This window comes from Saccostrea cucullata, unplaced genomic scaffold, assembly GCF_032062105.1.
Source record: "Saccostrea cucullata isolate Sc308-1 unplaced genomic scaffold, CSIRO_AGI_Scuc_v1 ctg84, whole genome shotgun sequence".
Lineage (NCBI taxonomy): Eukaryota > Metazoa > Mollusca > Bivalvia > Ostreida > Ostreidae > Saccostrea > Saccostrea cuccullata.
The window spans coordinates 362987-385148 of NW_026938747.1; the positions used below are offsets into that span (position 1 = coordinate 362987).

General features: G+C 35.0%; 1 protein-coding gene across 1 annotated transcript in view; it reads right to left on the minus strand.

The window, feature by feature from the left end:
* Nucleotides 1-22162, minus strand: part of LOC134251147 (uncharacterized) — a 64113-nt gene that overhangs the window by 14681 nt on the left and 27270 nt on the right. The window contains exons 47-86 of the mRNA XM_062733511.1: nt 21966-22154; nt 21440-21663; nt 21154-21272; nt 20866-20984; nt 20385-20561; nt 19970-20157; nt 19692-19801; nt 19497-19600; nt 18361-18539; nt 18159-18274; nt 17931-18061; nt 17618-17809; nt 16378-16553; nt 16051-16170; nt 15435-15571; nt 15147-15241; nt 14753-14940; nt 12860-12990; nt 12287-12417; nt 11919-12125; nt 11577-11767; nt 11202-11335; nt 10858-10976; nt 10305-10502; nt 9822-9999; nt 9417-9587; nt 9029-9168; nt 8813-8932; nt 8435-8687; nt 8169-8301; nt 7878-8051; nt 7568-7685; nt 7240-7430; nt 6723-6861; nt 6253-6457; nt 2715-2825; nt 2307-2475; nt 1835-1954; nt 1637-1720; nt 1353-1549 (exon numbers count right to left, since the gene is read on the minus strand). Of these exons, the coding sequence (XP_062589495.1) occupies nt 1353-1549; nt 1637-1720; nt 1835-1954; nt 2307-2475; nt 2715-2825; nt 6253-6457; nt 6723-6861; nt 7240-7430; nt 7568-7685; nt 7878-8051; nt 8169-8301; nt 8435-8687; nt 8813-8932; nt 9029-9168; nt 9417-9587; nt 9822-9999; nt 10305-10502; nt 10858-10976; nt 11202-11335; nt 11577-11767; nt 11919-12125; nt 12287-12417; nt 12860-12990; nt 14753-14940; nt 15147-15241; nt 15435-15571; nt 16051-16170; nt 16378-16553; nt 17618-17809; nt 17931-18061; nt 18159-18274; nt 18361-18539; nt 19497-19600; nt 19692-19801; nt 19970-20157; nt 20385-20561; nt 20866-20984; nt 21154-21272; nt 21440-21663; nt 21966-22154 (6178 nt within the window). The remainder of the gene's footprint in view (nt 1-1352; nt 1550-1636; nt 1721-1834; nt 1955-2306; nt 2476-2714; nt 2826-6252; nt 6458-6722; nt 6862-7239; nt 7431-7567; nt 7686-7877; nt 8052-8168; nt 8302-8434; nt 8688-8812; nt 8933-9028; nt 9169-9416; nt 9588-9821; nt 10000-10304; nt 10503-10857; nt 10977-11201; nt 11336-11576; nt 11768-11918; nt 12126-12286; nt 12418-12859; nt 12991-14752; nt 14941-15146; nt 15242-15434; nt 15572-16050; nt 16171-16377; nt 16554-17617; nt 17810-17930; nt 18062-18158; nt 18275-18360; nt 18540-19496; nt 19601-19691; nt 19802-19969; nt 20158-20384; nt 20562-20865; nt 20985-21153; nt 21273-21439; nt 21664-21965; nt 22155-22162) is intronic.

Below are 22162 nucleotides of genomic sequence, written 5' to 3' on the forward strand. Positions count from 1 at the left end.
TGGTAAAAACCAGCTCTAATAAGAATTAAACAAACAATGAAGTGAAATTTAATTGTAATTTATGTAAAATTACCAATCCCTGACAAAATTCACCAAAGTCCGAGTCGTTCCGTGGAAGTCGAATTTAAAAGAACGATAACTCTAAAAATTGCAAAATTATAAATTTCGGGTTATTCCCCTTAGATGATGTAAAAATATGATGTAACTTCAAGGCCATTTGCGGGGTATTTTTATCACAACATGATAAACACAATCGGTATCATTAAAAAATTTAAATCTTCGTCTTTATGACAGAAACAAATAAATACACATACTCTTAAGTTGAAAGAGAGTTTATTGCCTAAAGTTGTCCGAAGCAAGGTATGTGTCCGATGCATGGTGAACTCACCCTATCTCACTTTGGGAATACATGACTGTATACCTAATTTAATTTTCCCTTAGGTTAGGTAATATTGGATGCAAGACAATACAAATATTTTTCTTCCTATTATTATTAATACAGCAAAACTCGTTTAGTACGAACACGGATATTGCGAATTTAACGGATATAGCGAATTCATTTTGAATCCCCAGCTTTAAAAATTCAATTTCTTTTTTACGGTTATAACGAATTACGGATATGGCGAAGTAATTTTCCAGGTCCCTGTGACTTTGTTATAACCGAGTTTTACTGTACTTTGTACAAATGTTAAGGAATTTTAATCAGAAGACCAATGTTATGTGCTATCTAAACATAAACCCTTGAACCAGGTAACTTACCCTCATCTCCACCCACTAGTAAACAAACAAATAATCATTCTGTCAACCAACATTGTGTAACAGTACAATAAACACACTCTTTCTTACAGAAAAAAAAAAATTTGAAAGCTTAGGCCATGCTAAGTTAATTCCTTGGTTCTCAGGCCTTTTTTTTTTTTCAAGAAATATGATGAGGGAGGGAGGCATTTTCTAAAAACTTTTTCATTGCCCCCTAAACATGATGAGGCAGCTTTTTACATTGTACAAAACCTCAACACAATGATGAGGGATGTGATTTGTTGTATTATTTTATTGATTTAGCAATAAAAAGGGTCAATGAGGTACCCTTGGAAGAGATGAGGGAGGGCCTGAAAACCAAGAAATTAATTTTTTTGGCCTTAGCTATTTGAAATTTCCTTTTAAATTCTTTCCAAGCCATAAACCTATGTCTGAAGAGCTGTAAATTATTTGTTTGTAGAAATAAAAATACAAATTGCTTTCAATTTTACCAGGAATTATCTGAGTGAGCAAAAGTTAAAGCAAAAGGAAAAGAGCTGGATGAAAATTATGCATTTTAAAGAAAACTGCATATTTGACTGTTTTAATGTACTTACTCATTTTGCGTTTGACCAGCAGGTTCCAGATGCTTCTCCTTGCGCTGGGGTCTACTCCACTTGTTGGTTCATCCAGAATGACTGCCTTAGAATCCCCAGCGAAGGCTAGAGCTACACAGAGTCGCCGCTGCATACCGCCAGACAAGGTAGACACCAGCGTGTCCTGAACATTCCATAGGTCCACGTCGTGCAACAAACTAAAGGAAAATCATAAAGATGACTCTGAAAGTCTGTGAAGCCAGTGGTATCATAATTCATGAATATCTTTGTGTGTACAAACTCACCTGTCAATCTCCTTTTTCATTTTACTCTTTGAAGCATCAGACTTGATGGCAGAATAAAACTCCAAGTGTTCTCGAACTGTCATGCTGAAAGAATTCATATCATATCATCAGTCCAAGACAACACTCTAGTCAGAGAAGTAAATAGGCATTACCAAATTTAATAAAGTCCAACAATAGACAAGGAACAGTAAGACTTACTAATGGAAGAGAGCGTTGTACTGAGGACAGATTCCTATCTTCTTGGCCCCGTGTCTGGCTCGATGTCCATATATCGACACCTTACCATGAGTAGGCTGTAGAATCCCACACATCATATTCCTGATACAAATATATCAAATCTTAGTAAAATCTTACCATATAAGTGGAAATTTTAGCGAGACGCAAATTTAGCGATTTCTACCTCAGATCTGGTGTTTTATTTTTAGCTTAAAGTAATTTTAGCGATTTCTAAAATGCTAACTAAAGAAGCTATTACAAATAATAAGCAATTGATTTTTAGCAATATTCAATTTTAGCGACCTTGGCACCTTCGCTAATAATGCCAAAATTAAATCCTCGCTAAAAATTCTACTTATACGGTATCAGGATTCATACACAATGAGGTCAAATTAATCGCATCATGAAATACCCTCCAGTTACATGTAAAATGTTAATTTAATCAAGTACGTACAATGTAGTGGACTTGGCGGCCCCATTGTGACCCAGTAAAACAGTGATCTGACCCTCAAAGAAGTCACAGTTTAGATCTTTGACCACTTCCTGATTCCCGAATTTCTTAGAGAGGTGTCTTAAAGACATTCCCACTTTTCTGTCCTTGCTGTACTCCTCCAGTAAAGCACCTGAAAACAAACAGAGAAATCATGAATATTCAGTATATACCCCGGTAATCCTCCAATAGAGCATGTGAGGAAATACTGAGAGAAATCAGGAATATTTGACAGTATACTTGATCAAAAGTATAAGTAACATTCACTGTGACACAATAACCATGCATCATTAAGGCTAAAAGAAATAAGAGATCATCAAAGTAGATTTGACATGTCATGATAATAAGAAATGCTTAGGATACTAGTCTCACCAGTGCCTGAGCTTGTTCTGTATTTGTCGGCTGATTTCACGGTGGATTTTATACATCCCCAGTAGTAGGGAGATAATGGGAAATACCAAGGCTCAGGAACTCCATACTTTCCTAAAAAAAAAAAAATCAACTTGAAAACAAAAGTTTCAAATTAAATATACCATGTAATTTTAAATTGCACAAAACTTGTGCATTGTGCTGCCAACAAAAAGCAAGTACATGTACAATGTTCATTAACAATATAAAACATTATTGCTTCACAAAGCAATTAGCTTGCTAAAGCCATATTGTTGTGAATTGATATTTTGTCTCATAAGAAAGAGAATTTGAGCATTCTTTCTTTAATTGAACATTCTATTTTTAAATTAAGTAAAAATTTTCATATTGTCTTAAATGGACAGAACTTTTTTTTGCTTGTCTTGATCCTGCTGACATTTTTACTTCAAACTCTGATTTATCAAATTGATTAATAATTGAATTTGTTAACTCAAGCTAAGCCAGTAAGGCTGCCTTGATAACAGAAGAAAGTTTAGTGGATTATTAAAAATGCATATAAACTCATACCTCTACTATTGGTTTTCAAAACCAAAACTAGAAATTGAATGTGTTAACTCAGTTACAAAACCAAATCCGGAAAACAGTAAATTTTTAAGTTGTTCAGCAAAAATCTGGAGATACCTGGTAAGCATGATTTAAAAATGCTTGGGTTGTGGATGAAAAAATTCAGGTTGCCATTAGCAACTCTGATTGTCAACCATGTAAATGTTTAATATAGTTACCTTCCCCTTCCCCTGTTCTTATAACTTATACTATCATGCTGGAAGGTTTGATGATGATCGCTTTTTCTCTTTTTTTAATATAACTAATTAACCCACTGTTCTGCTTAAATTTACCCCATCTTAATTTCTTGTTAGATTTACACAATTTGGACGTCATAACCATGCTATTTTTTTTTTTATGAAATCCATTCACATCAGGGACGGTAGACTAACTATGCCTACTCCAAGCCTTCAAGTCAGTTAATAGTTTCAATGACTGTTTCAAATTAATAATACACTATTACAAGTGGGAACCCATTGGGAAGTCGACACCGGAAAATTGAAAAAGTAAGTTGCAACCAAAACACCCTCATGTGTAAATTTTAAAAGGGACAATAATCAACTAAAACATTTGACAAGAATGATTATCACTAAGAATTACTGTATACAGGGAAATTTCTGCCCCCGTTTTATTTTGGCAAATTTAAAAGAGGGAAATTCAAAGAATACAGTATCATTACTTAACAAAACTATGACCAGACGAATTTAAATTGAGGCAAAATTGCCTACAAGTGTGAAAGGGCAAAAATAACCCTGTACACAGTAGTACTGAGATTTAGGTAAGGCATTTATGCACTTCCTTCGAAAGAGTGAATTAGTTGGGAATAATATATAACTCATTCTTCAGTACTGAGTTCAGAAGTGTGACCAAAGGGTTATTTTTTAAAAATAATCAATTTCATAATTTATGTATATTAATTAAGTCAGTACCCTTCCTGCTTCTGAAAAAAATTGAAGGGAAGATAATCTGAAGTCTTAAAGAGGAGATAGGTGTCCAAATGTACAAGCATGTCTGAAATTTTATGTACGTAACTTGGTGTCCACAGTGACTGTTTTTAGAACAATAAGCTATTCTTTTCTGGTGAATCCTTTTTGAAGTATATAAACACTAGTTTGCATGTTTTATTGCATGACTTATTTCTGCCTTATTCCATTACAATTAGAAAATATATCCAAGACTACCAATGGACACCGTTACTTACATAAGCACTAAACAAGTAACATGTTACTAGAATTTAACAAGTTGTTAAAATATGAAAATAATGTAATCAATAAGGTATGATGAAATCATGTTTAATGTTATATTAAATGGAATTTATTTAAAAAGTCACAATTTTTATTTCTAGTTTCAAAAAAGGAGAAATTATGTAAGTAACATGGACACCCAACTCCGAATCAGGCTTTAAAAAGGAACAAAAAAATAACAAGACAATCGAACACTTGTCTTTAATACTTTTAATATTCCATTTCAAACCTTAATAATAGACAAGCTTTCAAAGAGAATTAATGCAGACAAGTAAATTGTCAGATGAATAACTAAATATCCTAGGTCTTCTATTTTGAGTCTTGGATCTTTGTGTCATTGTTACGAACATAATTCAGTCATTTCTTGTAAATCTGAAAGAAAAAAATATATATAAAACAAAATAAAACATTATGTAATCAACACATATGCTGTTTAATTATATTTATTATATATCTTTGATAAAATCAGAAAGAAGGCAATTAAAGTACAAATTATGTCACTACTTCAAGTTTTCGTGTCTCTGTTACGAACGTAATTGCGTAAATGATATGGCAATATTAAAACAAACATTCAATAAGTATTCATCCTTTGATAAGAGCAGAACAAAACAAACAAATATAGAATAAAATATAGTACAATAAAACTTTATCATTAATAGATTATACAAATAATGCAAAAACACATGTTCGTAACAAAAGACGCGAATCAAAAGTCAAATGTTAAACCGAAAGTTCTCGACTCGGACAGATTTATGCATTTTGTATGGTCATAAGAGACATATTTCAGTTTCTGATTAATAGCTACATGGTATAAAGATACAGTGACTGTATTTATGTGTTAAACATTCACTAAAATTGATACAATATATGAAAATACTTACCGAATCTATTATGTTCGTAACTTCTTTTTTTCCACATGGACACAATGAGCATCGCCATGTTTTTTAGCAGACAGCTGCGCAACCTTTCTACTTTCGTTTTTAATTTATAATTACACCACTGCTACGGACTTTTTGAGCCAAACTTATGATTCATTGGCTGTTATTTTAGCAATCATACTGAAAGCTATTGTGTTCGTAACGGTCAAGACACCAAACATTTTACAATCAGAGATCATTTTAAATTTACAAAAAGAACTGAGTTATGTTCATGAAGCATATTGTTAAAAATAATTTATCACACATACTCATTAATTTAACACAGAAACTGAACTTGACAGATCATTTAATGTTTGTAGAGAGGTGTTAAAAAGTTCAATGCATATGGACACCATGCGTTACGAACATAAACCACAAATTTTTAAGTTCAGAAAAAAATAATTAAGATAATTTTAGCATGTTTGACAAAATAAATGTATTATTTCATTTATATGCTAAGATAATGTACACAAATATCATGCCAAATGATTTTATTTTTAAATAAAACAACATCTTTATGCCTATTCGAAAATTATGTCACATTTTCTGCATCTGAAATCCCCTAAATGCAGTACAACAATGATCAATAATTTTTTTATTCCTCAACTCATATCCATAAAACTATTTATACTATATCCTTACACAAGTATCAAATCATATCAATATCAATCTATCTGCTTACACTTTATTTATTGGAAAATAAAGGAGAAAAGAAATACATCTTAAAAATTCACCAGTATTGAAGAATGAGTTATATACAAATGATCCTAAACTGACCTGGTTTGACCCCTCTGATGTACCAGCCAATCAGAAGATATATAACACCATCTAAGGCCATCATGATCAGGCACCAATGGAAGTTCATCTGATCTCCCTCTATAGGACTGGAGTCCATGTTATCCCAGTGAATCCCGATCATCTGGATCTCGTAGTGAGCCAGGTACTGAGATCCGAACCCGAACGCCGTAGTCGAGGACAGACACTACAAATAAAGCCCTCATTTCTTACTGCATTTGTATAATAGAGCAATTCTACATATAATTACAGTGTAAATTTCTTAGCTCCAGTTTACATTGTTTCAGAATAATTTTTTTCAAACTTTTATGAAATGCAAAGGCATTCATAGAACCATGTCCTTTTTTTAGGGAATGTACAAAAACAAGAAAGAATTGAAATCTTGTCTACTCTTACTGTTTAAATTACATTCTTATTACTCTTTATTTTAATGAAATATAAATATAACTCACAGCGAGGATCTGCTGCCAGAACTCCATCTCAGCCGACATGGCGATGAGGACGATGTAGGGGAGGTAAGAGAGGAGATAGATGATGATCACAAACAGGATAGCCAGCGTGGCCTGAGTGAAGAACGCACCCACCATGTAACTGTAACATAAAAATCAAAATGTTAATGTGTATTATCTTAGCACTTAGATTTATAATGAGTTCAGGCGTTAAAGTGACAAAAACTGTGATGTCTGAAAGCTGCTAGTGTGAGTTTTGTTGGTCAAAAATATTGTATTGTTTGGATTGTTTAAATTTAGAGAAATTAAAAACAAAGAAATACATGTATTCAAAATTTGAAAGAGGTCACTAAAAAACATACCCATAATTAATGTAACACAGAATTACCTGCCTTGAACTTTAATCACATTAAGTTTAAGGGAGTAAACTTACCACAACATTGTGCTGGAGAGTAGACTTACCACAACATTGTGCTGGAGAGTAGACTTACCACAACATTGTGCTGGAGAGTAAACTTACCACAACATTGTGCTGGAGAAGCAGAAAGCCAGGAAGTAGAGGATGATGATGCCGAAGTTTGTGTAGGTGAAGAGTCCCCCCACCCTCAGTACCAGGAGACAAATGAGGGAAATAATGGTCATCATCAGCATGGTGGACAGGAACCACACCCACCAGGTCATCACAGAGTTCAGGCCCATTATCTTCAGAGCCTGAAATATAAAGTACAGGTGTCAAAAGTAGTTTGTAAACAAAAATTTTAACGAAAGAAACTCCTATTTTTTTTCTTTACATAATCAATTCTTTAACAGAAACAATTTGAGTAAAAAAGAATTCAAGACAGAGTTACCTCCTCTTGGCCGTTTTCCCTGTCGTACACCAGATTTTTAGTCGCGACTGATATGGCGGCCAGCCAGGCTATAGTCATCATGATCGGCAGAAGGTATGAACTCAACAGCTCCATATATCTATTGGAAATCAAATTTGTCAAATATAACAAGAATTACATACATGTATAAAGTTCTTGTACTGAAATTTATATCTCATACACTTTACGTATGTTACACTGATTCTTTCTCTCCTATATTTTTGTGAGAATCTTATTATCCCGATAAAAAATATTGAAAAACTTTGATTGTAAAACTACTTATCATTCTTACTTATCATTAACATAGCAGGGAGTGGGGAACTGCTGTAGGAACACTGTGTTGTTGACATCGGAGCCGGTCTGGAGATTTATAATGGCACGGTCTAACATGTCCTGGAGCTGAATAAATCCTCGGAAATATCTCATCTCCAGGAACATATCGTCCTCTGGGTAGGGCCTCCAGAATCTGTTAATAATAATCAAAATCATAAATCCAACACTTTCCTTATCATCATACGTAATTTATCCAAGCATTAATTAACGACATGGTCCAGTTTTTTTTCCTCTTGTCCCCATCACTTACTTTTCTTTCAGTCTTCTTGTGCTCTCTACATTTTCAATGTCCATCTTGATTTTGTAGATCACATGTTTAGGAATAGAATCTGAAGTTGTCTGTCTTTTCTTTCTTCCTGTTGTTTCCATTTGAAATGCAATTCCTTTAAAATATTCCAAAACATTAAATGTAATGATCAAAGTTTTGACCACCTGGGGAAATCTGTCTATTTGGACATAAAAAAGAGCCATAGAAAAATACAGATACAGTTTCTGTCAAGAAATATAGTCAAGTACCTGCTAGGTAAGTATTGTTCTGGTGAAGCTGTATGGCCATGAGTTCCATTTGTCTCTCAGTTGACATCGGTACGAATCTGTCAGTGGAAACACACTGGGTGTAGTTGGCAAGGAGTCGGAAGAACTGGGAGATATTGAGGACCTGGTTACTACTGAGAGAGTCCAGCGTGTAAAATCCATTCATCACATCAGATGAGGACACCTGCAGAGTTGATTCTAGGAGGTTGTTCAGGAAATTGTTACCGTCCAGGCTCTATAAAAAAGAAAGAAACATTGGTAACTGATCAAATTAAAATTTGTTACTTCTTATACATAAACATGTTTTCAAACAATAAGTTTGGCTGCTTTAATCATTGGTTTACAGATTAGTTCAGTTACCTTAACCATTGCTATGGCAGCAGTGTTAGATAAGAACTCTCCTAAATCCTGGGTACCATTTGACCATTGCTCTGCTAAATCCTTGACTTCTGCCAACACCTTGAAACTGCTGTTGTACATCTGAAGAAGTTACAGTAGATAGAGATTAGAAGAAACTACATACAAAAGAGCAATCACACTACTTGTAAACATTCACAGTTAGGTACCACCCTTTACCTTTTCGATCATGCTGCGTGTGGCGGGGGTATCCGGGGAGTAGAGGATTTTTCCCATGATGAGGGGTTTAAGGTAGGACCAGATCACCGGTCCGTGGCTCATCTGGATAATGGTCTCATACATGTCCTGACAGAACTCACCTTGTAGAAGAAAAATATTGACATAAAAATCTCTAAGCTTCATAACATTATATTACATTAAATATCTTTAATACAGGTTGTTTCTTTCAAACATGCTCAGAATTCACTGGCAGTGTCTGTTGCTCTGCCTATTGATCGGGGCTGAGATAAATATAGTAACTACCTACCTGGCAGCGTCTTTTGTTCTGCCCGCTGGTCGGGGGTGAGGTGGGTGGTGGGATTGGGTGGTAAACATACTAACTACCTACCTGGCAGTGTCTGTTGTTCTGCCTGCTGGTCGGGGGTGAGGTGGGTGGTGGGCTGGGATTGGGTGGTTTTGGCAGAGATGGAGGATACTCCGGTGGTGTCCTTGATGGCGGTGCTCTTCCCCGTCCCACAGATCATGTCATACAGAGAGGAGACAGAGGAGGGCCCCGAGCCTAAATAAGCATACAGAGCCACATAAAGAAAAGGTTGCATAGTATAAACTAAGACAAAGATTACGTTTAACTGAAAGCACTTTTACCTAAATAAAGATCAAAAAAATGTTTCTACTTTGTCAAAAAAAATTCCATTCCAAATTTAACCAAATTTTAAATGTTCTTGAAATCATGAAAACTTTATTAGTTCAGATAAAGTATTTTAATTTTTTTGAACGAACTATAACCACATACCATGAAGAGCATCAAAGGTCCCCATGCTGAGACCAAGTTGGCTGGACTTGTTATTAAATAGATTGGCCAGATCATTGAGCTCAGAGCTACTATCACTCATGGACTTCACTGCATCCTGAACTTCTGAAGGAGTCAACTGAGCATGCTCCAAGAACTTACCAGAAGACATACTGACATACTGAAAAATTAATAATATATACTCAGAAATGAGATTATGATATTGGAAAATTTCAAAAATTTTGTTGCAGCTAGGAGTTATTGAAATGAATTGATATAATTTAGGCAATTTTCCTTGATTTCAGAGACTTCTTGACTGATTCAATTACCAGATACTTATACATGTAACATAATTTTGTTCTAAGTGAATGCCCTTATGCCTTTGAAAAGTAAGTAAAATGAAGAAAAGTTGAATCTACATGGTATTTAAACCCACACCCTGATATAGTACATGAACAAGCCTCAGTTTGTTTTCGCATACCATACCTGTTGCACAAGTTTTCCAAGATCCATGTTCTGCAACATACTCTCCACAAAAGAAACAACCTTGTCCTCTCCAATGCCACACAAGGATTTACTAACGTCAGAAATACTGACTTTTGTGGACGTCACATTCAACAGCTTATCGAGGCTGGTAACATTACAGACATAGTCTCCAAAATCTTCTACCCTCAGACTCATTAGCTGAAAAGTGAGAAAAGCATAATACATGAAATGTTTTTTTATTAGCTTATGTTTAATTTAATTTCTCTAGAAATGATTCAAATCCAGTTGTACAAGATCATGCACATGTAAATACAAGAAAATATTGTAAAGTATATTTTTCTTATAATAAAGAACTTGCTTATAATGAAATGTTGACCAAATGATGTTTTTTGAATCCCATAAAAGACTTTGCACTTTGTTTCTTACGTGGAAATGCAGAATATTGGTAAAAAAGGAAGTCAAATGCCTATGACTTCCTTGTATCTGAATTCTATTGTACATGTAATTCATGGTTAAAATTGAGTTTTCTCCCCTTTGACAGAGTGATACCTACAGAAGCGTAGTTGATTGTCCCCTCTATAATGGCAGTGGCGTCATCATCTGACAGTGTCAGGTTGTTGGTCAGATAGTCATGGAAGGTGGCGGGGTCCTTCAACACGGTCCTAATTAACACTGGACAGAAAAAAGACAATCTTGTATCAGAAGGACGAAATAAACAAAAACTTGAAATTTGGAAAAAAAAATTTAACACATGTTAATACTGCTTATCAGAAATGATGAAAATATTTGCCAGTAACCTCTTTCAAAACTTAATATACCTTAACAGCACAAGGCTGAATTTGAGAAAATTGTGTAGTGGAATCACACAATAAATCTTTACGATAGCTGTAAGATTACCTGTTCTTGGTATGAAGTTTCTGATGGCCTTCAGAGAGGTCAGGCCTCTTATGATGACCTCAATGTCAGAGGTCACACTTATCATGAAGGTGTCATTCATAATGGGCTTGAAATCATCCAAAAGCTCCACCAAACTGTTAATTAAAAATATGTATTTTATTAAATAAAGAAATTCATTATCACTCAAATGAGCTTCAAAGTAATGATACTACAGGTATAATATATGAACATAATTTCATTTCAAGGATCATATATTTGCTTTAAAACCTATAACCTCAGAACTATGGACAAATACATGTAGATGCGCTGGTACACTCTTAAGATTTGATAAAGCATGCATTGGTCTGTACATCCAACATAGCCTATTTATCGTACCTGTCTGCCAGAGCATCAGGGCCGTTCCTGTAGATCAGTTCCTGTATATACGGTAGTACTGTCTTCATGTCTACGCTGTCTAAATCAATAGAGGTCAGGTTAAAGAGGCCCAGCTTCTGAACCTTCCCAATGATATCTGTAATATCTCCACTAATGTGGTTCCACCAGGAGGGACTACCAAAGTCCTGGGTCTGAAAGGGAGCAGGGTGTATATAGATACAATGTACAAATATAGGAAAAAAAGAGAGAAGATATCCCATATGAGTCATTCATTTTGTAAATGTACTTCAATAAAATTTTTTCTACAGTAGCAGTCTTTTGGCAATGACAGTCTATACTTACATTAACAATTTTGGCAGTAGCTCCCAGTAAATCTCCTATAATTTTAGCCGTGTTTGCGGCCTGTCCTGGATCTGTACCACACAATACAGCGGACACATTCTGGACGGAATTCATCAGCTCCCCAGGTAGTTCTACATACTTCTCCAGTCTGTCAGGGTTACAAAGGATGGCTGCTGCCTCCTCAGAATTGTTGACTAACAAGCTTATCTAAAACAAATAATTCACCTTCCTCAATGATTATTCAAAGACCAACAAAACTCCTTAAACATCAGACATTAAAATTGAAAAGTATTGCTTGAGCATCCTTTTTTCTTTAATATAGCAACAAAAAATTAAGGAAAGTACAATCTGGAGCATTGTGTACATACAAATTCTGGTTTGATTGTAGCATTAAGGAACACAGAGGCAGCTTCTGGTGCCAGGTTTAAGATGTCCTGTAACTTCTCAGCCATTGTGGAGTTTGAACTCAGAAGATTGGAAACCAAGACTCCAGCTGATGCTGAAATCACATTACATACAGGTTAAATACTGTAAATCACTTTTTATATACGTAATAACGCACGGTATGCTCGCGAAAAAGAAATAGAATTCCTTAAGATTATAGAGATCAATGACCACAATTCGTGAATATTTTGTCTCGCTTATAAAGAACCAATGACTATCTCGTGAAAATAAGGTGTCGCGAAAATTAAGTGATCTACAGTAAACATATTAAAATATAAGAATCCAAAACAAAATAGTGGTCCATGATTTGGAAATCTTTACAAGTAGAAAATACTTGATGCCTGCATTAAGAATTTGATGAAGTATTTACTAAATGTACATGTACTTATCAACCTTTCCCAAAAAAAAGGGTGTTTGGCCACTCTGCTTTCCCTAAAATATACCCATGACACTGTATGCCTTTCTTCCCAAAATATAAATACTGTATCCTGACTTACTTAGATCTTCTGTAGCTAGTTTCTGGAATACAGATGTAATCATCTTCAGGACTTCATTGTTCTGCATGAATGGCTGATTCAGCACAGACATTCCGTCCACCATCAGACGAGAAATGGATTTAATGGACTCCCTGTATCAAAAATATAACAAGTACAAGCTTAAATGATTGACAGCTTATTAGTGGTACCATGAAGTTTGATCAACATAAGGATTTAAGCTACATTGTGATATACTTGCTAAAAGACTTTAACCTGATCACTTAGACATATTTGTCATATGAAGAATTCAGTCATTTTATTTTTCTGAACCCTTACATGACTGTTTTATATACAAATTTTATTCTAGTATGAAGAAAGGTTCAAATTTAAAAGTTTAAATTAAGCCAATTCCTTTTGAGTCCCCTTAAATCCTTATTGAATGTTCCCTTGACATTGCCAAACAGCCAAAAAAAAAATCTTCCATTAAAACTGTACTTAAAGGAGGAACTCTTATCAGACTGTGAGATGCTGTATGTGTACATGGATGGATATCAGTAGCAACACAATACCCAAAACTTTAATTAACATGGTTATGATAATGGTCACAATTTCAAGAATGAGTGATAGATCTTGTACCATAGTTAGGTGTGATTTCTTTTGTTAAAAGTGTGGGTTTTCTGTATATAACCAACACTTTTCTATAACTCCGCCCATCGAGTCGGGACAAAAGAACTATTTATAAAACGATCATGCACGGTTTTTAAATGAAACAATCATACGGGCTTGTTATACCAAATTTAGGAGAGTAAAAAGGAGTAAAAATTTTCAATTGTATACAGCATTTTGTAATACATAACAGTTAAAAACGGTCATTAATACTTTAACTTTAGTTAAGAGTAAAGAAAAAAAACCCTTCAGAAATCGCTTGATTTTTAAACATTTTTTTTAAATAGTGTAATGACCAGGGTGACATTAGCTAAGTAGATTCCAATATATCGTTCTTTTGATAACCAACAAAGGAAACACGGAACATACTTGACGTAAAAACAGGTGTACACTACTGTACTTAAATAACCTTTTCGATTACAAATCTAGCCGATCAAAGATCTAATTTTCATTAAATTGAAATATACACATTTCAATCAACGTACCACTGTGCACGGCAAAGCTTGTATCAGGTTTACAAAAATTTATGTTAAACCAAGTTCATAATGAATTCAAATTACTAGTATGTAATTTTGACGATTGAAATTTTCGAGAAAAAAAAAATCATATCAATTTAACATATATCATTGAAACCAAACTCGTTAGTTTTTCAATTACATAAATCAAACTTTTTGAACGGACCTAGATATGTTTAATTTTTATGTCGCTTGCGTGGCTCAGTGGTTAAAGCGCCTGCCCTGGAGTCACGAAGTAAGGAGTTGAATCCCAATGTGGGACGTGGAGACCTATAAAGTATAACCAGAGTTTCCGTGTCGCAGGTTTTGTCAGGAAGAACATCCCTCACTACTCAATGACCTTGAGTGCTGAGCATAGGGCAAAATTTGTAGCAAAATTTGAAAAGTATTGTATACAAATCACTTACCCTATATTCCATTGACGTGGTCAGAAGGACACGAAGGAGTGTAAAATCATATAAAATCCAAATGCATCTTTGAAACCAAACACTTAATGTTTCAATCACGCTGTCCGACCGATTCTAAGCTGACTTACATATGAATGATTTTTGAAAACTATGGTGTCATTTACCCCTATCACACTGTTGATTATGTGGCATGGTCAAATGACTGCTGGAGTTCGTGTCATTATGACCACGCCCATCGGGTATCTCACAACAGTATGATATGGGGTAACTACTACAAATAATCATTAAACTTCCAACCAGGGATGTTTATGGACCCCTAAACCTACATGAAATCTCCTGAGAATAGTTTGGATGGTAGCATTGTAATTTGTTCCAGACACTGCATCGTCCTGGCACCATCAAGGTAGGTCTGATTGACCATCCTCTCAAACAACTCCGTGATCTCCTTCAGAGTCGTGAACAGTGAGTGGCATTCAAATCTGCTGGAGTTCTGTAATGTCATCACACTAATGTACTGTAAAACAGGAAAACAATCTGTTAATGGAATGAATATACAGTCAACTCCTTTAAAATGAAAATAGTTTGCAATTATCATGGAAATTATCATACTTTCAAAAAATACTTCATACTTTCAAAAAATACTAAGATGATTTTCAATTAAATGATTTATATGGCATATATCAATTATATAAAATCAGGCATTTTAAGACTTGTGTTTACCTCCTGAATCTGTTGTGAAATATTCTTCGATTCCAAATTGCGAAGTAGAGATGACATGTTCATGCTTGATATATCACACATGAAGTCTTCCAATTCTAAAAGAAAAATGGAAATGAGGGTAGGTTTAGAAAGTAACTGACAAATCCAGTGCTCTTCTACTGTGCTTTAAACTAAAGAATTTCTCCATAATTGAAATACACATACTGGATTACAAAATACTGTATAGAGGGAAATTCTTGTTCCTGTTTTTTACCCCCTTTCAAACTTGTCATAACACCAGGAGCTTACCTAATTGAAGCTGTAGCTGTATCTTGGTACTCTGTAGATTAGTTCTGACAGCTGTAAGTATCGGTTCTACCTCTCGTCTATAGGACATCGAATCAGAGGCATACATCACCAGGTTATTACAGGTGCCCTCTAGATCACTGTAAAAACAAACAAAATTAGTCTGTCATTGTTGTTAAACTGGGGGGTTTTAGTTGAAAAGTGTCACTCTCAGTACAATAATTACTGGGTATCTTCTTGGACCATACTTAGCAAAGTGTCACTTTCACTATAATAATTACTGGAAGTCCTCTTGAACCATACTTACACTGTAGACATGACGACCATACTTACACTGTAGACACGAGGACCATACTTACACTGTAGACATGAGGACCATACTTACACTATAGAAATGAGAACCATACTTACACTGAAGAAATGAGGACCATACTTACACTGTAGACATGAGGACCAGATTTAAACTGTAGACATGAGGACCATACTTACACTGTAGACATGAGGACCAGATTTACACTGTAGAAATGAGGACCATACTTACACTGTAGACATGAGGACCATACTTACACTGTAGACATGACGACCATACTTACACTGTAGACATGAGGACCATACTTACACTGTAGACATGAGGACCATACTTACACTAGAAATGAAGACCATACTTACACTGCTGACACGAGGACCACACTTACACTGTAGACATGAGGACACTGTAGACATGAGGACCATACTTACACTGTAAACATGAGGACCATACTTACACTGTAGACATGAGGACCATACTTACACTGTAGACATGAGGATCAGATTTACACTGTAGACATGAGGACCAGATTTACACTGTAGACATGAGGACCATACTTACACTGTAGACATGAGGATCAGATTTACACTGTAGACATGAGGACCAGATTTACACTGTAGACATGAGGACCATACTTACACTGTAGACATGAGGACCAGATTTACACTGTAGACATGAGGACCATACTTACACTGTAGACATGAGGACAGATTTACACTGTAGACATGAGGACCATACTTACACTGTAGACATGAGGATCCTACTAGCTTTATGACAGCATTTTGCCAGTCCACCGGAGTGTAAGAATCCGTAATCTGAAAAAATACTCAAAACTTTATTTTACTATATACTGTGTACATGAGGACCATACTTACACAGTAGACATGAGGACAAAGTAAACTGTATATCTTACACTTTGTAGACATGAGGACTTGTTTTCAGATGTGAGAGGGTGAAAATAACCCTGTATACAGTATGCTTAATTTTAAAATAGTTTATTTGTACCCTGTCTTGATATGTATGTGGCAGTGGAGACCAAAGAAATGTGATAATGGTGGAATACAATATGAGGGGTTATCAAAAATCACTGGTCAATTGATCCAGGCAGCATCAGATCAAAGAATCCCTGAATTTTATTTTTTGATAAATTAGTAATGGTTTTGTAAGCAATGATACATGATGTTATCGACTAGCAATGTGTATGAAAAACAGATATTATGTGACATCCAAAAATCACCGGATTCAGGTATGTGTCGGGACACAATTGTTCTATGAAAAAGGAAATTTTCACTTCATTCTAGAAGTTCTATGAAATTTTAAAATTTTACACGGAATGTCAAAACTTTATTTTACATTATATACTGTATACAGACCTAAAATATGCTGAAACTGGGAAATTTTCAGAGTACCCTAATATCGCACTAGGGATACACAATGGAAGTGGGCAAATTTAAAACGGGGCGAATTCACAGTAAACTGTATAATATCTCTCCCAATGTATTAATCCACAAATTAATCTTTATTAATGACATTGTAAATGCATAAAAAACGGGACAAACTTGTTTTAGAAGAAAAGGATGAAAAAACAATGAATCGGGCGTGAAAATAAACAACGACAGCGCCGGGTGATACAGTATGCTTAATTTTAAAATAGTTTATTTGTACCCTGTCTTGATATGTATGTGGCAGTGGAGACCAAAGAAATGTGATTATGGTGGAATACAATACATAAAATAGCATTTTAAGGTAAAAGTTTTACAGGAATTTTTGTACGTTATTAAACTTGTAATCACAACAAAGCTTTAGCTATTTTTTTTTTAAAAAACAAACAAACAATAAGGATTTTCCACAAATTAAGAGACTTCTATGTTCCGGTTACCTTTGCAATGTCTTTGACATTCAAATCCTCCATGAGTTTGTTGATAAATGAGCCCGGTTCCTGCATGTCCTTACACAGGTCAGCCTGAAGCTTCTTCACATCTGTCTCAGCAGGGAAAGTGAAAGTAGACTGGAACTTAGTCAGGTCACACATGGTCTCATTCCAAAGGCCATTCCCTATTAGATTCATCAACTACAAAAAAGACACAGTAATTCAATGGCAACCTCACTTGTGGAAAATACATCTCAGGAATGCGCAGGATAAGACTTGAAGAAAAACTTGATCCCAAGGTAGGTAATGACATATTTCATACCACATCTGGGGCGACTACAGCTGATACAAGGATAGCAGCTGAGGGGTGGTTTATTTCATCTCCAATCAAACTAGCCAGCTCTGTGTTGTTTACAGGTAGGAATGCAGAAAGGGAAATATTGTGACCCAAACCTGAAAAAAAAGAAACAAACATGAAAAAAATCTAAAAGCAAGAAGGAAACCATGACAAGGGATATGAAAACTGTATATAAACTTGTAAAATACAAACCTTTGACTCTATCAATTTGCTTGTTGAACATGTTACTGACTGGCACAAACACATTGAAGAACTCTCCTATACCCATGTGAAACTCTTGTTCAAAGAACTTCAACCAGTCCATAATTCTATAAATAGACATGATGCAATGACATTATCAGATACCCCTCTTACCTCTATAAAACATAAGATTTCATTGTGTAGATTATCTTACTGTTGGATGGTGTCGTTGACCGATGTTTGTTGGGTGAGGAAGGTTTCCCAGTCCCTCTGATTTCCTGAGGTCAAGGCTGTCATGACCTTTTTGACCTCATTAAGCATCTCACTCCAGGCTATTGGTGCTGGATCTGGGATCAGCTCTACACTTCTCTCTGTGTAGTATATAGCCAAGATCTGGAAAGATATGAGCTGGAGTTAATTCATATGCATGCATTAATTTGTGAAACATGTTGGCTTTGAACTCATGTCAAGATTCTTGTATTTTTTACATAAAAATTAGTTTTACATGAAAGAACACCTTTAAAAAATGAAGATATTTAATAATTACTTTATTGAATATTACAAAGTGATGGGTTAAAAGTGTCAATGGAAATAAGTTATATCATTTGCTGATTATACAAAACTTACATAGTTTGTGAAAACGTCCTGTGGAATAATATTTTCTTTTGTATAGATGTAAAATTGTAAAATCATATTTCAACAATAGTCATGATATCTGCTAGTTTCGTACCTTTGTACCTGGTATAATGTGAGTCAACTAACATTGTTATGGACGAGTACACAGCCTCAATGTAACTGAAATGCCAATTTGTCACTTTCATGGCTTAAAATTGGTAATGAATTTGCAAATGATGACACAATTAAACTGGTTCGCATATGAAGTGTGATAAACAAAGGAAGATAACTCTTACAACAAAATAATTTTAAGGGACATTTTAAAAAATATTTATTGAAAACACTTGCCCACGGGCAAGTGCCATATTTAAAATTCTCTCTAAAATTCACTCTCGGGCAATGGGATTTGTCAGAGCCTGAAGTGATGGGTTAAAAGTGTCAATGGAAATAAGTTATATCATCTGCTTATTATACAAAATCATAAGCATATTAAACACCAATATTTGTTAATCTTTAAGTTCTTTTAAGGCACATCAATTACTCAATATTTTGAGACAAGGATAAATTACTTCACATTAAAATTTAAGTTCTCCATACAATATTGTTCACTTAATTGTTAAAAATTCACATATAGGAGCAATAATGCATCAATTTCATTGATAAAGATACATGTATTGTGTAAGCTTAAAAAGTTCCCAAGATTGCATATGTATTTATTTGATTCAAAATACTCACCAAGATGACTAGCTTATTGAAGCGACTGGAGGCCAGTTCATATCGCGTATTCAGTGAAGACCAAGTCTTGAAGATATCTGCCAGTCCTTTCACATTCTGAGTATCTACAACAAGAATGCAATAAACAGTATTGAAACCAGTTAATTTCTTAACTGTATGATGTTTCCAAAGATGTGCATGTAGTACTGTACTCACCATTTAAGAATGCCAGCATCTCTGTAATGACATTAAACATGCCTCTGAAGGTCTCTGGTATTGGAGGAAGCTTGTCCATAATACTGGTTTGTAGCATAAACTCCACAATTCTAAAATATTCAAAATTGTGTCAGCTTTATCTAACAGAGAGGTTAAAAACTTTTCAGATATTTTTTTGTTTTAAATGCCTATTTGTTTTGTGAAAATAGGAATTCCTGATTCTCTAGTAAGAAACATCTCAGATTCTGAGCTTTATGGAAGTCAACCCCCCTCCCTACCTTTGCGGATTGTTGATGTACTGGGAGATGATGTTCATGGTGTGGTTGGTGTCCAGGAGAGCGGTCAGTGAGAATGTGGGTGGGGTCCTGACCAGTTCTGTCAGGAGAGAGCTGAAGGTATCCATGTTGTTACTGAGGGCGCTCCAGTCGACCACCACGGTACTGCTGGCATTCCAAATGTCCATCAACTTCACAGGGGAGAAAACAGTTAGGTCACAAAACACAACAAAATGAAAAGCTGTGTCGATAATGTCAAACCACAAAAAGTGATCTTTGCATGAAGAATTTAAAATGCATAATTTAATCTTTCAAACACTGGGGCAAGCATATTTTTTCATATATTTTTGATTAGTATCTAATCAAAATGCACTTTTTTCTCTTTCAAAAATCTTTAGAAAATCAATTTGAATCCTACCTGTTTTGAAATGGAAGAAGAATCTGTGAGATTATCTAGAGAACTCAGAAGTTGATCGTAATCCGCACACAGAATGGGGATCCATGGAGAGTCAGGTGTCAATCCAAAGTACGGGCCAATCGTCCCATGTGTGCAGTGGTTCTCTATGGAGCCAACGTTCATCAAAGAATCTATCAGCTGAAAAACAAAAAATGAAACAGCTATAGTTGTGAACTGAAGGATATGTTCTTCAAAAGAATACTTGTTTACTTACATATCCTCTCTGTGCCCTGGAGGACGCATGAGGCTGTTAGACTAAAGGATACCGGATGGAAAAATTTTTACAGAAATATATTATGTGAAAGATTTTGCTCATATACATTTGCAGAATCTGATAATACTCAGATAATATTGTGTAGTTATCATGCAATTTTTACTCTGTCACATTGACAGCTCACAATATTGTCCTGGACATTACACAGTCAGTATTGCTAATATGTACCTGTGTAAAATTCATTTTCTGGACTTCTTGAATTCCATTGTTTGTCAGCTTCTGTACAGCATTGAAGTAATCTATCAGAGCAGAGGAGTTCTGGAAGACATTACTTATTCCCAAAGATCCTATGAAAATGACAGAGAAAAACTATGCATATCTTCAACATTATGTATGCAAATTATTACTAAATAGCACCTTGATATGGGGCCTTAATAATTTTTAATTTAAGTTTAGCAAAATACTGAATCTACATGTAATATTTTTTAAGGTTGTCAAGTATCTGACAATTTTTACCTTTTAAGAACCTCAGTTTATCATTAGCAAACTTTAAGAACATGTTGACAGACATTACAGTTTTAGCGACCGCTGGATCTGGAACAGCTCCTAGTGTTGACTGCAGCAAGACTGGTGCCCTGTAAAACACACACACACAAAGTATAAACATTTCTAATAGATAATTTAGACCTACATTTATCACTTTTTCCATAATAAACAGTTAAAATCATATCATGATATCAAATCAATAAAATTACATGTGAAAAAAGCAGGCTTATAAATAAGACTGAATGAAAAAACTAACATTTTCAGAAGATTTTCATTCATTTCATTCTGGAATGATTGTTCTAATCGTTGGATAGAATTAAGCAGGGCAGACATATTGAAGATGTTGTCCAGACTCTGTCCTGTCCAGTTTCTCATGACCAGGCGTAGGATGGCTGTGTTGAATTCTGTTGCTGCCTGGCTATAAGCGCTCATGTTCAGGGCAAACTGTCCACTCTTAGATTCATCTATCACGGCCTGGAACTGTGCAAAAAGAATAACAATGAAAAGATGTTATAAGGAAGCGTTCAAACTGAATTATCTTCAAATTCCAAATAAGAATTCAAGCTATTAAAAATTTACTCTTTTTCAATAACAACTTCCAGAGAAAAATATAAAAATTTCCTTAATGTAAACAAGTTGTAACCTCTGAACCCTATAAAACACCACAAAAGTCGACATCTTAACGCTATCAGACGTCAGAATTCTCTCTGTATAATATCCCAACTGATACAATAAACAAAGAATACATCTATTCTTAAAAAATAATTTGGCCTGAAACTTACTTGTTTAGCAAACTGATGATTGGCCAGGAAGCCGGTCATAGCTGCCTCTAGTACAGAGGACTGGTTAAGGCTGCAGACTAAATTCTGGAGGTGGAGCATGGTGGCATTGTTAGCTGGGGTAGACAGAGACTGTAAGATTGCCTGACACACGTGTCCCGAGTCAGTCATATTCTGAAGGGCTGAGGACAACTGTTAAA